Source organism: Heterocephalus glaber, unplaced genomic scaffold, assembly GCF_053883595.1.
Source record: "Heterocephalus glaber isolate CG9 unplaced genomic scaffold, H.glaber_assembly_v1.0 deba00000768, whole genome shotgun sequence".
NCBI lineage: Eukaryota > Metazoa > Chordata > Mammalia > Rodentia > Bathyergidae > Heterocephalus > Heterocephalus glaber.
Window position 1 is genome coordinate 12229827 of NW_028258162.1, and position 13220 is coordinate 12243046.

General features: G+C 37.0%; 1 protein-coding gene and 1 pseudogene across 12 annotated transcripts in view; both read right to left on the minus strand.

Moving 5' to 3' along the window:
- Abi1 (abl interactor 1) overlaps positions 1–13220 on the minus strand; it is a 119168-nt gene that overhangs the window by 58547 nt on the left and 47401 nt on the right. For all 12 annotated transcript variants that reach the window (XM_004859898.4, XM_021240509.2, XM_004859895.4 and 9 more), the window contains exon 2: positions 53–220. In XM_004859898.4, coding sequence (XP_004859955.1) covers positions 53–220 — 168 coding nt within the window. The remainder of the gene's footprint in view (positions 1–52; positions 221–13220) is intronic.
- On the minus strand, positions 5046–5128 carry LOC147829099 (U2 spliceosomal RNA; annotated as a pseudogene).

Below are 13220 nucleotides of genomic sequence, written 5' to 3' on the forward strand. Positions count from 1 at the left end.
TATACAGTGCTTTTGATTAAATGTGAATTTAGAGTTTCTTACAGGGTATTACCTGTGAGATATGATTGATGGAAGACTCCATTCTCCGAAGCTGAGAAGCTTGGATGTCCAGCAACTGGAGTACATTGTTGGCCAATGCATTTATTTGATAAGCAACACTAGCTAGAGACTGGGTTGTATAAGCTTTGGTCTCTTCTAAAGCTTTTCTCTTGTCTGTAGCCTGAAATAAAAACAAAAACAGTTAATATTTACTTAGACTAACATTCACTAAACATTTTCTATAAAAATACAAACATAATTATTTATTTCAATTAAAAAATCATAATTCAATAAAAAAACTGCACCAATCTGACAAGAGATTAAGTTTTGCATTAAATTTAAGTTTATAGGCAACTGATTTTAATACTGACCTTACAATCCTGCAACATTGCTAAATTTACTTATTATCTTTAATCATCTTTGTGGATGCTTCAGAATATTCTACATACCCAATCATGTTGTCTAACGAGTGAAAATTATTTTACTTTTTCCTTTCCAATATGCCGTCTTTTTTTTTTTTCCCCCTGGTACTGGGGATCGAACTCGGGTCCTTGAGCTTGCACAGCAGGCGACGAAACCACTGAGCTAAATCCCCGGCGCGTCTTCTGTGTTTTTTCCTTGCTCTATTGCACTGACTAGGAACTCTAGCACAATACTGAACAGAAGGAGTTGTTTCCAACTTTAGAGGGAAAATATTCAGCATTTTAATAGTAAACCACAGAAAATAGGTTTCCCATGGGTATTTTAAGAACCTATGGAACTACCATTTTATTCTCAATTTGTTTAAAAACCTAGATGGACTTAGTCTTGAGTAAGCCTTGGTTCTTTTCAGGCATCTATTGTAGTCATCTGCTTATTTTGCAGTCTTCAGAATACAGTTGTACACATCTTTTCCCAGGAGAGTGGCAGAGAAGCCAGCTTTGAACTAAGATCTATTTCTCCTTTTCAGGCACAAAGTTGCATTTTTTTCTCCAGCTTCCTTATTATATGACCACAGAACTAAGTACTGTCGATGAAATGTTAGTGAAATTACGCCATTTCTAGGTCTGGACATAAAAATTGGCCATTCATGTTCCAATTCAATAAAGTAAAATATAGTCCTAACAAAATAAAGTTGTTTTTAACACAAAACAGTATTTTACAATGCTTCTTTTTTTTCCCCCAGTACCAGGAATTGAACTCAGAACCTTGCATTTGCCAGGCAGGTGTGGCACCACTGAGCTATATCCTTGGTCCACTGCTTCCATTTTTAAACTTAAAATATAACTCAGGTTTAACTTTAAAATTCATTTCTCCAGTCTTGTACTACTTCAAGTGCTCAACAGGCACATGTGGATTATGAGCACGTTATTCAAAGTATAGTTCTAGGGCCGGGGATTTAGCTCAGTGGTTTCGGCTGCCTGCTGCGCAAGCGCAAAGACTCGAGTTTGATCCCCGGTACCAAAAACAAAAAACAAAACAAAAAACCCCCACAAAGTATAGTTCTAATTCATCATTGTTCATTTCTTTCTTTTTTTGGTACTGGGGATTATACTTGGGACCTTATGCTTGTGAGGCAGACGGCACCACTGAGCTAAATCCCTGGCTCTCATTAATTTCTTCTAAAGATCATAAATCTGAAAATTAAACCTGCACAAAATTACTGTTACAAATTTATTTCAAGTTTGTAAATTCAGTATGCAAGAGTTAGTCTTCCTCTCTTAAGATACTCGGTATCTGTACAAAATAAGGGTTTTAAGGGGTCACACAAAATGGATTACAAATTATAAGACAAAGAGCCAGCATTTCTTCAAGAAACTAAAAGATATTAATTGTACCACTCTTCCAAGCAAAGTCTATATACTCTTAACAAATTGCCCTAGGAGTTGACATGTGACAGTGAAACCCATTTGCTATCCCTGTCTTATGCCACTGAAGAAGTTTGCTTAAAATGGAATTAAAGATATTCAGCTTTTAAAGGAAAGTTATATTTCAAAGAGCTAAACAATGAATCCAAAACTAAACAGAAAGTTCATTAGATGATTGAACTTTATAAATGGCTTACACATAAAAGTCTCTTCTTCCTCCTTATTAACCTGTGGAAATCAAGCTTTACTAGATCAGAATCTGCTAGCTGGAACAGAAAATCGTTTCAAGCAATAACTGACAAGTCCCCCCAAGTTGGACCACCACCCAACCAGAAGGAAACCCTCCCCCAAACAGACCAGCTACCTGCATCCACAGAGATAACAGGAAGCCAGTAGCTGCCCTGCTGCTCCTACCACACCACCCTGTTTATCAGCCAGCCCTAGAAATTTTCTACCCTGTCAACCAGTGCCCGCTCCCCTACCTAAACTCCCCTATAACAACCGCACCCATCACCCTCTAAGTGCCAACAACCTTCTTGCCCTTGGCCCATCTGCACCCAGGCAGCAATAAACTCATCACAAGTTGCGTGAACTTTGCCTGCCTCAGTCTGACCTTACAATATGTGACACCTTTAAGTCCTTTTCTTGCCCCTGAAGGTACTAATCTCTTTGGGGCGGGGATTTAGCTCAGCACAAAGTCCCAAGTTCGATCCCCGGTACCAAAGGAAAAAAAAAAAAAACACACACACACACACACATAAAGGTAGTAATCTCTTCACTGCCTGAAGAGATTTTTTTTTTTTCACTGCCTGAAATAGAAATTACTAGCTATAAACAATCAATCCCCCCCCATCTCTCTCAATGTCTTTCAGTCTCTCTCAATCTGGTGAACCCCTCATACATCTACTTAAATCCCTTTCCTGTCCCTCACACTCTCAACCTTCACCTACTACAGGAAAAATATTTCTCCCTTTCTTATATGATCCCAAAAGAGAAAGAGAATGTCTTTGTCAAAACCATGCCTAAAAAGTAAAACAATTTAAGTTAGAACAAATGCTACATGCTTTTCAAATTTTCTGATTTTCAAAGTATTAATTACAGAAAAAAGGGAAATGAAAATGTGCATCATGGTCCAATCATTCAAATGGGCCAGGATAACATTTTAATGTATTTTCATCAAGTCATCCCACACGTGTGTATACACAAATAATGACTATATATCTCAGAGCCCATTCTTCAGTTAACAATCTATAAGCTCCATGATCATTTCCCCATATACTATTCTTCCCTACTATCCTTTTCAAAAAGTAATTTTCAGTAGCTTCATGATTATGGCAGTGAGCTTTAGATACCTACTCTCCTTAATTCCTACTTTAATCAAATTTCTCATTTGATTTTAAACAGGACATCAATGTATTGGGTTCTGTTAAAAACAAATTAATATACTGGGCCAGAGATTTAGCTCAGTGCTGCTGCCACCTGCCTTGCAAGCGCAAGGTCCCGAGTTCAACCTCCAGTACCAAAAAAAACAAGAAAAAAAATTAATATACAGGTTCCTTTAAATTACCAAAAAACAGACAGCAATATTTCAAGTTTATCAAAATTCAGATAGACATGAGTATAATTATAAATACTATTTCCCTGTAAGTATAATATAATATATAAAAGTATAAATATAATTCCAATGTTACTATCCTTCAACTTCAATAAATATATTTAGTTTTATAAATTCACACTTCACTTGGTTTTAAAATCTTTGCAAAGGTTTGAATCTAAAAGCCATCAAAATTTAGTTTCACACAAGGTGTAATGGCGCATGCCTGTAATCCCAGCACTTGGGAGGCTGAGGCAGGAGGATCCTGAGAGTATGAGGCCAGCCTGGGCTACCTAGTGTTCAAGAGCAACCTGAATTGCATAGCAAGACACTGTCTTAAAAAAAAAAAGTTTCACTAATCTTATAATGAATCCAGCATCTTGTTTTTAGAAAATAAGACACAATGGATAGATATTTTGGTATTAAAGAAAATACCAGAACACCAGGATCATTTTGCTCTAGCTCTAAACAAGAGAGAAATTAGAGACAATCCTTTTCACAATAGCATCCAAAAAAATGAAATACCTACAAATCAATCTAATTAAGGAAGTAAAAAACCTCTACATAGAAAACTACAGTACTCTGAAAAAGGAGATTGAAAAAGATATCAGAAAATGTTAAGATATCCCTTGCTCTTGGATTAGAAGAAACAATAGTGAAAATGGCCACACTTCCAAAATTGTTATACAGATTCAATGCAATGCCTATCAAAATCAAAATTTATGACAGAATAATACTATAAGAATAGATAACTCCATACCTGTCCTCATCACATCTTTTCCATAAATCCACCAGGCAGCAAGAGGGGTGGATGAAGAAGCTGAAATCCAGAAGTGACATTGAGGAGACACACACACTAACTATTCTACACCCACTCAGAAGTATATTCACATATCTATTTCTCCATATTCCCAATCATATTCCTGCCAAGCACATTATTAACTACTGTCACGAATCAGAAAGGATCCTCATCTCTAACTTCCTTTCTTCTAGACAAAATGAAAAACTAGATGAACTGCTTGAAGCTTCACCCGCTGGGAGAATAATTTCCCTTCACTACTGTCCTCCAAGTTCACTTCTGAGTGTGACTATGGTGCTATTAATGTCTACTTGCAGGTGTTACCAATGTATGGTGTAGAACCCTATCAACTATGCCTAAGTTTTTTCTACCTTCATCAAATGGAACTACTCATAAGGCCACAGATGTGAGATGAAAGTAGCAGGAGTATGAACCAAATAAGGTATACAAATTGTCAATAATAAAAGCAGATTATAAAATTACAACATACTTGATGTTTTACATCATGTATACAGACACACATACAAAACAGAGATCCAGAAGGAAAATACCAATATCTTACTGGTCATCTGGTGAGGTAGGGGTATGTATCCAATTTTTTCAATGATAAAGGAAAAATTATTTTCCTAAAAACTTTTAAAGACATGGACAATTTTTTATATCTCTTAATGGAAAAAGAGCCCTGTAATACGTATCTGTTTGTGTGGTGTGATCCCTTATTTGGTATTGTTAGTGCCTATACAAGCTAATACATCCAGACAATGAAAGGAAATAGAACACTATGTTAAATAGCTGGATTTTAAGTGATTTGTACTACACTTGATCTTAGCCAAAAGGCCGAGAAGCGATGATTTTAAGTGATTTGTGATTCCCTTTTCTTTCCTGACATTTCCAAAGTTCATCAACATGTAACATTTTTACTGAAAACCACTGGGCAAGTACCCAGACAATAAGAATAAGGTAAATAATACAACTCACTACTATCTCAGCAAGGATGAGGAGGAAAATGTAAAGAACTTGAATCCTTGATGTCACTAAGCTAAAGAACTAACCAATCATGGAACAACCTTACTTTGGAATTTTTTGTTATATGTAGTAAGTGTTCCTTGCTGTGTAAGCCTAACTGAGTTTTATTGCTTACAGCCACATATATCCAAAATGACTTCATATGGGGAAGGGAAATAAGTTTCAAAAATGGGCCTTAGCTGAACTTAAAAGTATTAATTTATAGTAATATCCCTGGTCACATACACAAAAGATCTCTAAGCGTAATTACCAAACTACTGAGGCTGTCTTCTAAACTATCTGCTAATTTACTCACTAAAATGTTATATGAAAAAAAAAATCATTCTAGTTAGCCTTTCCCACTAGCCAATTACACTGTAATCAGCACTAGTCGGCTCCAGCACTGCTGTTAACAAAATATCATAAATCAGGGTGGCTAAAACTACAAATTTAGTTTTCTCACAGTTCTGGAAACTGGGAAATCCATAATCAAGGTTCAAGCAAGGTTCAGTTTCTCCTTGTAAGGGATCTCTCCTTGGCTTGCGGACAGCCAGCTTTTCAAAGTGTCCTCATATGGCAAGGAAAGCTCAGTATCTCCTGTCTTTCCTTTTTATAAAGATATCAGTAGTATGGGATCAGGTTTTTACCCCTATGACCTCAGTTAATGGGAATCACCTCCTTAAAGGCTTTATTTTCTATATAGTTACTTGGGGTCTAGGGATTCAACATATGAAGGGGAGGATTCAGCCCATAGCATCATCTTTCTCTTCAAACATGATAGGCTGCTATCTTATAAATACCCAAAATATATGCTTGATAATGCTTTTAACAGTTATTTATAATTACTTTTCAAAGCATGTTCCTGCAGTAAATTAAGCATATATCCTGGTCTCACAGATGAAGAAATTAAATAAAGCAGAGATACTAATTTTTCTAAGGATTTCCTAACTAGTAAATGGAGGAGACAGGACTAAATTGAGGTCTGAATCCTAGCCCAATGGTCTTTTTTTTTTTTTTTTTTTTTTTTTAGGGGGTGGTAGTATTTTGTTTTGAGACAGGGTCTTGCTATGTTCTAGGCTGGCCTTGAACTCCCTAGGGGCCCCTGGCTAGCCCAGAACTCTATCCGCCTGTCTCAGCCTCCCAAGTGTTGGGACCATAGGCATGTGCCACCTCACCGGGCCCAACTGTCTTTACACAGCTCTTAACTACGTCATGTGCATTATTTAAGGCATGAGAACTTTATCTTACCTAATGTTTTGAACAACGGAAGCATGGAGGTGGGGGGGGCAAGGAGTAAAGGGTTCCAAGAAGAATTAAAATAAACATGAACATTAGCTTAGAGGGGAGGGAGCCTCAATAGCAGCCTGATGGGGGGGGAAGATCACAAGGCTAAAGAAATTCTATGGGCTCTTGAAAGCACGTTCAGGAACACAGACTTCATCCTGAGCCTAATAAGGTCAGGAAGAAAAAATGACTACTTTTAGGCTTTAGAAAAACAACTTCAGCTGCAATTTTGTAAACTACACTACATAGAAGCAAAAAGGACACAAAAATAAAGACAGGGATTCTGTTGCAGTATGTACTCTGAGCCACGCATAAGAAAGGCATGTTTATCCCACTTACACCCAACAATAAGGAAATCGAAATTTGGAGGTTTAAGGTGAAGGAATATGTCTCCAAAAGCCATGGTCTTCCATTATGCCATGCTGCTTCCTAGTCTGTAATTCTAAGAGACTCCAATTATACTTTGTTCAGTATAACTCAAATGTGGCAGAGTGAAACTACTAATGCATTGCCTTTAAGATGAACTGCTCCAAGTGTACCACATAAACTTCAATTCACTGGCAGGGCAAAAAGAGGAAAGTGAGAAGCTGACTTTCGCAGATAGCTGAGAATGTTTTTAATCCATAAAACAATTGATGTTCTATGTAGGGGAGTGGGAAAACAAAAATTAAACATTTAACACTTTCCTAAATTATTCCTCACTGACATGACAAATCCACCCATATAATCTCTACTAAAATAAGTGTAACTTTGGTATTATTTACAGGGTCTTTCCACAAACTACTAGGTAGGCTGGTAGTTAACAAAGCCACATTACCTCTTAACTGACTTGCAAAAAAGTACTTCTGCCTTAAAAACAAAATTTAAGTTCTAAAAATATTAGCAAAAGTAGTTTGTTCTACCACTGATTCTGCCTATTTCCTCACAACAGTTTCACAAAATCATTCTTGGCTATCTCCTGTATAGAGGTTCACTAATCATATTTTCCAAACTAAAAACATCATGACACTATCTGACAACTGCTCTTATTCTAATTTCTTAATGTTATATAAAATTATCTGTTATAATAAACATGTGTTTTATAATATATAAATATATATTTTATATATTATACAGACCAATAAATATACAGGTTAAATATGTTACATAAAATTATTTTTATATTATATAATTTATGTTCTATAATTATAATGTATAATATATAATTATATAAATTATAAGAATTGATTAATGAAACTTTATTGTAATCAACTGAATTTTCTAATTTTTCTTTCTTTTTTTTTTTTTTTGGTACCCGGGATCAAACTCAGGACCTTGCACTTGCAAGGTAGGCGTGGTGTCACTGAGCTAAATCCCTGGCCCCCTCAATTTTGTAAAGAGTAGCTATTTCAAAAAATCTGACACATGAACCCAAAGGTGCTCTGTTCACACAGGCACATTAAAAAAAAAAAGGAGACCAAAGAGAAAAATTCTATTAATAAATTATCACACATTGAATCCCAAGCAAAAAGATAATTTAGTAACTTAGAAATCTAAGTACCAATTTAAAAGTACAATATTAAAAAGAAATCCATTTATCTCATACATTAACTCAAACACAGTTTTGGTCCATCGACCACTACCATTAGAAAATAGCACAGAAATTAAAGTTCAGAGGGCCGGGGATTTAGCTCAGTGGTTTCACCGCCTGCTGTGCAAGCACAAGGACTGGAGTTCAATCCCTGGTACCAGAAAAAAGAAAAAACAAAAAAATGTTAATATATGAGAAATTAAAGTTCAGGCTTATAACAAAGATCAAATCATTCTCCTTGCTTTTGCAAAGAAAGTTTAATTAGAACACAGCCACTCCCCTGTGGGGAAAGAGGAACCCTGCTCCATTGTTGGTGGGAGTGCAGACTGGTGCAACCACTATGGAAATCAGTGTGGAGATACCTCAAAGAACTAGGACTAGAGGTCCCATTTGACCCAGCTATTCCCCTGCTGGGTATTTCCCCAAAAGAATTAAAAGAATCATACCACAGAGATATATGTGTACCCATGTTTATTGTGGCACAGTTTGTAATAGCTAAAGCTTGGAAACAGCCCAACTGCCCATCAACTGGAAACTGGATAAAGAAGATGTGGGTTTTTTTTTTTATAAAATGGAGTACTACTTAGCCATAAAGAACAAGAAACTAGAGTCATTTATAGCTAAATGGATGCATATTGAGGCCATACTCTTAAGTGAAATAAATAAGACACACGTGTAAATACCGAATAGTCTCTCTAGTGTGAGAAACTGAGAGTGTAAATAAGGACTAAAAGGATTAATAACTAATAATTGATACTTTGAAATAGGAAAAGGTCCAAAGGGGTAGGGGTGATGGGAGGGGAAGGGAAAAGGAAAGAATGGAAAGGAAAAATTATGAGAAAAAAAAAAATGGAAACAAAGTATGTAAATAGGGAAGGGTTTAGGGGTAAAGGGCGCACAGGTAATGGGGAAAAAATAAGAACCAAGATAGATCATGTACAGGTACGAGCACCCAAAAATAAATGTAAATGTGTATTGTATACCTAAAATGTGTCAATAAAAGAATTTAAGAAAAATTTAAAAAATTTAAAAAAAAGAATACAGCCACTCCCTTTCAGTTACATATCATCTACGGAGGACTGGGGATATAGCTCAGTAGCAGAGCACTTGCCTATCACGTACCAAGGTCCTTGGGTTCATCCACAGCACGACCAAAAAAATTTCTTGAAAGGATATCCACACATCATCTATGGCTTTCATATTATAATGGCAGACGTGAGTAGTTGTGACAGACCATACGGCATGCAAAGTCGAAAATATTTACTAGTGAGCTCTTTACAGAAAACATCTGCCCACTCCTGCTTAGAATAGTGATTCTCAACTAGGTGAACATCAGCACCACCTGGCGAGCTTTTGTCTATCTTTTATATATTTTACTTTTCCAATTTTATTGTGTACATTTAAGGTACACAACATGATGTTAGGGGGTAGATAGACAGTAAAACAGTTGCTACAGTAACACATCTATCATTGCATGGTTGCTATGGGTTGTTGTCCCCTAAGGTTCGTGTGCTGGAAGCTTGGTCCCGCAGTGTGGTGATGCTGAGAGTTGGTGGAACCCTTAAGAGATGGTTGTTAGGCCTTTGGGAGGGACTAATGTTGTGCTCACAAGAGGAACGTGCTCTCACTCTCACAGAACTAGACAGGTTTCTGCACTAGCGGGTTGTTATAGAAGAAGTATGGCTTTCTAGGTTTGTTCTGTGATCTCTCTTGCATGTCTGTCCAGCACACTGATGCAATCCATCATGTTATATAGACCAAGAAGGCCCTACCCAGAGGCTAATCTGACAGGGCCAATCTTTCCACCTCCAAATGTGCAAAACTAAAAAACCCTTTCTTTTTACATTACTAGTCTCAGATATTTTGTTATAGCAACACAAAATGAACTAAAACAATCATTTCACTTACTTTTGTTTCTGTGGTCAGAAATCCCAAATATAGTAAATTTCACTAACTGCAGTCTTTGTGCTATAAATTAATTTCTAAGACTTTCTCATCCTACACAGCTACTACTTTGTAACTTCCGACCTAACACCTCCCCATTTCCAACCACCCACTCACCCTGAGAACCACTGTTTTTCACTATTTGTATATATTTGCCTTTTTCCTGGATTCCACATGTGCTATGGTTTGGATCAGTATCTTCCAAAGGCCCGTGTATTAAAAAGTTGACTGTCAGCCTGCAGTGTTACTGGGGAGCTGACAAAATCTTTAACAGGTAGTGACCAGTAGAAGGAAGTTGGGTCACAGGAGGAATATCCTTGAAGCAGATGCCTCCTCTCTCTTTCTGTTTCATGGCCACTTCAAATGATGGCTTCCTATACCACAAGCTCCCACTATGACTGATATACTGCCTTACTGAAGGCCCAAAAGCAACAAGCCAACTGATCATGGACTGAAACTTCCAAAAATGTGAGCCAAAATTAACCTCTCCTCTTCTAATTTGATTATCTAAGTATTTTGTTACAGTAATGAAAGCTGGTATAACACATAAGATCATGCAAGTTTTCTATCACGTTAGTATAATGTCCTCCAGGTTTACTCAGGTTGTGGCAAATGCCAGGAACACCTCTTTAAGATCAAATAATATTCCACTGTAGATACAAGCTTTTTATTCCATCTGTTCATTGCTGGACGTGTAAGTTGTTCTCATATTTTGACTACTGTAACTAATATAGCAACGAATTTGAGAGTCCAGATATCTTTATGAGGTGGTGATTTCACTTCCTTTGAGTATATGCCCAGAAGAGGGGACTGCTGGGTTCTATATAAATTTTGGACATTAATCCTTTATCAGATACTGTATATGGGTTACAAATATTTCTCCCCAGTCCATAAGCTGCCATTTCATTTCAATGATTGTTTCTTTTGCTGGGTAGATGGTTTTAGTTTGATGTCAGTTCCACTTACTCACTTTTGCTTTGTAGCCTGAGCTTTCAGTGCAGCATAAAACAAAAATACAATAGAAAAACACAAAACACAAAAACTCTAGCACCATTTGATGAGGTTTTGAAAAAGAAAAAAAAAAAGAATTCTAAGTGCACAGCACAAGTGCTATAATCTCAGTTACTCTAGAAGCCAAGATAGGAAGATCTCTTGAGCCCAAGGCAAGCAAGCCAGGGTAACATAATGAGACCCTGTCTGTAAAAAAAAAAAAAAAAAAAAGAAAGAAAGAAAGAAAAGAAAAGAAAAACAGGGGAAAAAAGGAAGGAAAATTCAGAGCCTGCGACCCAGTTAACACTCTCCACCCACCCAAAAAAGATGCCAATTTCATTGGTCAGGAACAGGTCCATTCGCTAGTTCAAGTGTACACACTAGTACATATTAGTGCAAAGATGTGTACAATAAAACAAAGTCATAAGATAAAAAGTGTGGATATATATTAGTATAAAAAAAAGATAAAGGCAGGAGGCTAACACATAGATCACGCAGACCAACATGTATTACATAATAAATTAGCTCTGATCTCTATGAATCCACAAAGATAAAGAAATGTGATCATTATACAGTATTCCATGAGATTAAAACATCTTGAGGCAGCAAACTTTCTTCCTCAGACTTCTGACTGTAAAAGGGATACACTATATTACTGTAGTTCTTCTCCATGATGTAAATATATATTTGTTCCATAATATACTGACTTTTTCATCCCCCACAGAAAAAACAAAACCCCAAGACGACAGAACTTTTATACAGATAGTACCATACTGCCTTTCTTCTTTTCTGAGTGGAGGTGAGGGGTGGGGGTCAGGAAAGGGGGGTAATACCTGACTTGGGAAGTAAGGATGGTGCACAACTAAACTGGAGATAAGTGGCCCTATATGCTACTTTATTATTGCCACTAGCAAGAAATCCACTAATTAAAGCAGTCCCTAAATTATGACAATTAGGTCATGTAAGCACGGTTTATCAAGACTTATAACTCATTTCTTCTGTATTTATCCACTTATTGATTTCTGTTGATTATGACAAATGTGTCTAGACAAAGGACAAGAATATGTCAGTAGGTAGCAAAAGCATAATTTCCTCTTATCATTTTAAATTTAAAGCTTGGTTATCTCTATTTTTAAACATGGAAATCAATGAACTGCTTTTCTACAGCATAAGGACGGCAGTTCAGGTATATTTTTTACCAAGACTTCATCTCCTCCATTATTCTCCTTTGCATCTGCACTACTCAGCTCTCTCCAATATGCTTACTGTCACGCTATTCCTAACCACCTATATATCTCTTGCCTCCCAATCTCCTCTATCAACCCCTTTACATTCAAGACTCAACAAATTCCATTCTTTATGAGCTTTCCCTGAGACCACCCACCAAATGCTGTACTCATGTTCCTTAGCATTCTCTGTAAAAATTCCTCTCAGAGAGGGGACTCTTCAGTGCATGTGTAAGTCATTATATATTTTTATTTGTAATAAGATTCTAAAGCATAAAGCACCAATGGTCTATAATACAGAAGGTTATGACAGAACATCGAAAGAAGGAGAGATTTGCCTCCTCACCCTCCCTCTGCCTCTTCTGCCCACTCAGCCAGTGAACCACAGTCAACCTTACCCCCACTCTCCAACCTGCTGCTCTGCTCTGCCACTCAGCCCCACTGTGAAGGAGTAAAAGAGCTGGAAAGCAATAGGAACCAACTGTGCACTAATGGCTGAAAAACAGGGCCTACAGATTCACTTCTGTGCCTGCAAATTACCTTCTGTAGGCGTCTCAGTTTTATGGTGAAAGAGAACAGACACAGATAAAATAAGCCATCTTTGAGCTTTCTCCTTGGGGAGCCCATACTGCTTTCACCCAGGCTGATTCTTACCCTCCTTGTAAATACTGCACCACCGCAGCTACCTCAGCCCAAGAGCTACCCTTTAGGCCTGGACAAATGGGACAGCCCTACCTTCAGTTTCCCCTCTCTCCAATGCAGCCTACAGCAATGCAAGATTAATCTTCCAAAATCCACCTCATCTTCTGTACAAAAACTAGGATATAAAACAAACTTGACCAAAATTTTGGGGGAAAAAATGAATGAAGAGTATAGGAAGAGGAAAAGAGTATTTCTGAAAAGAGCATTTTCTTTTCCATAC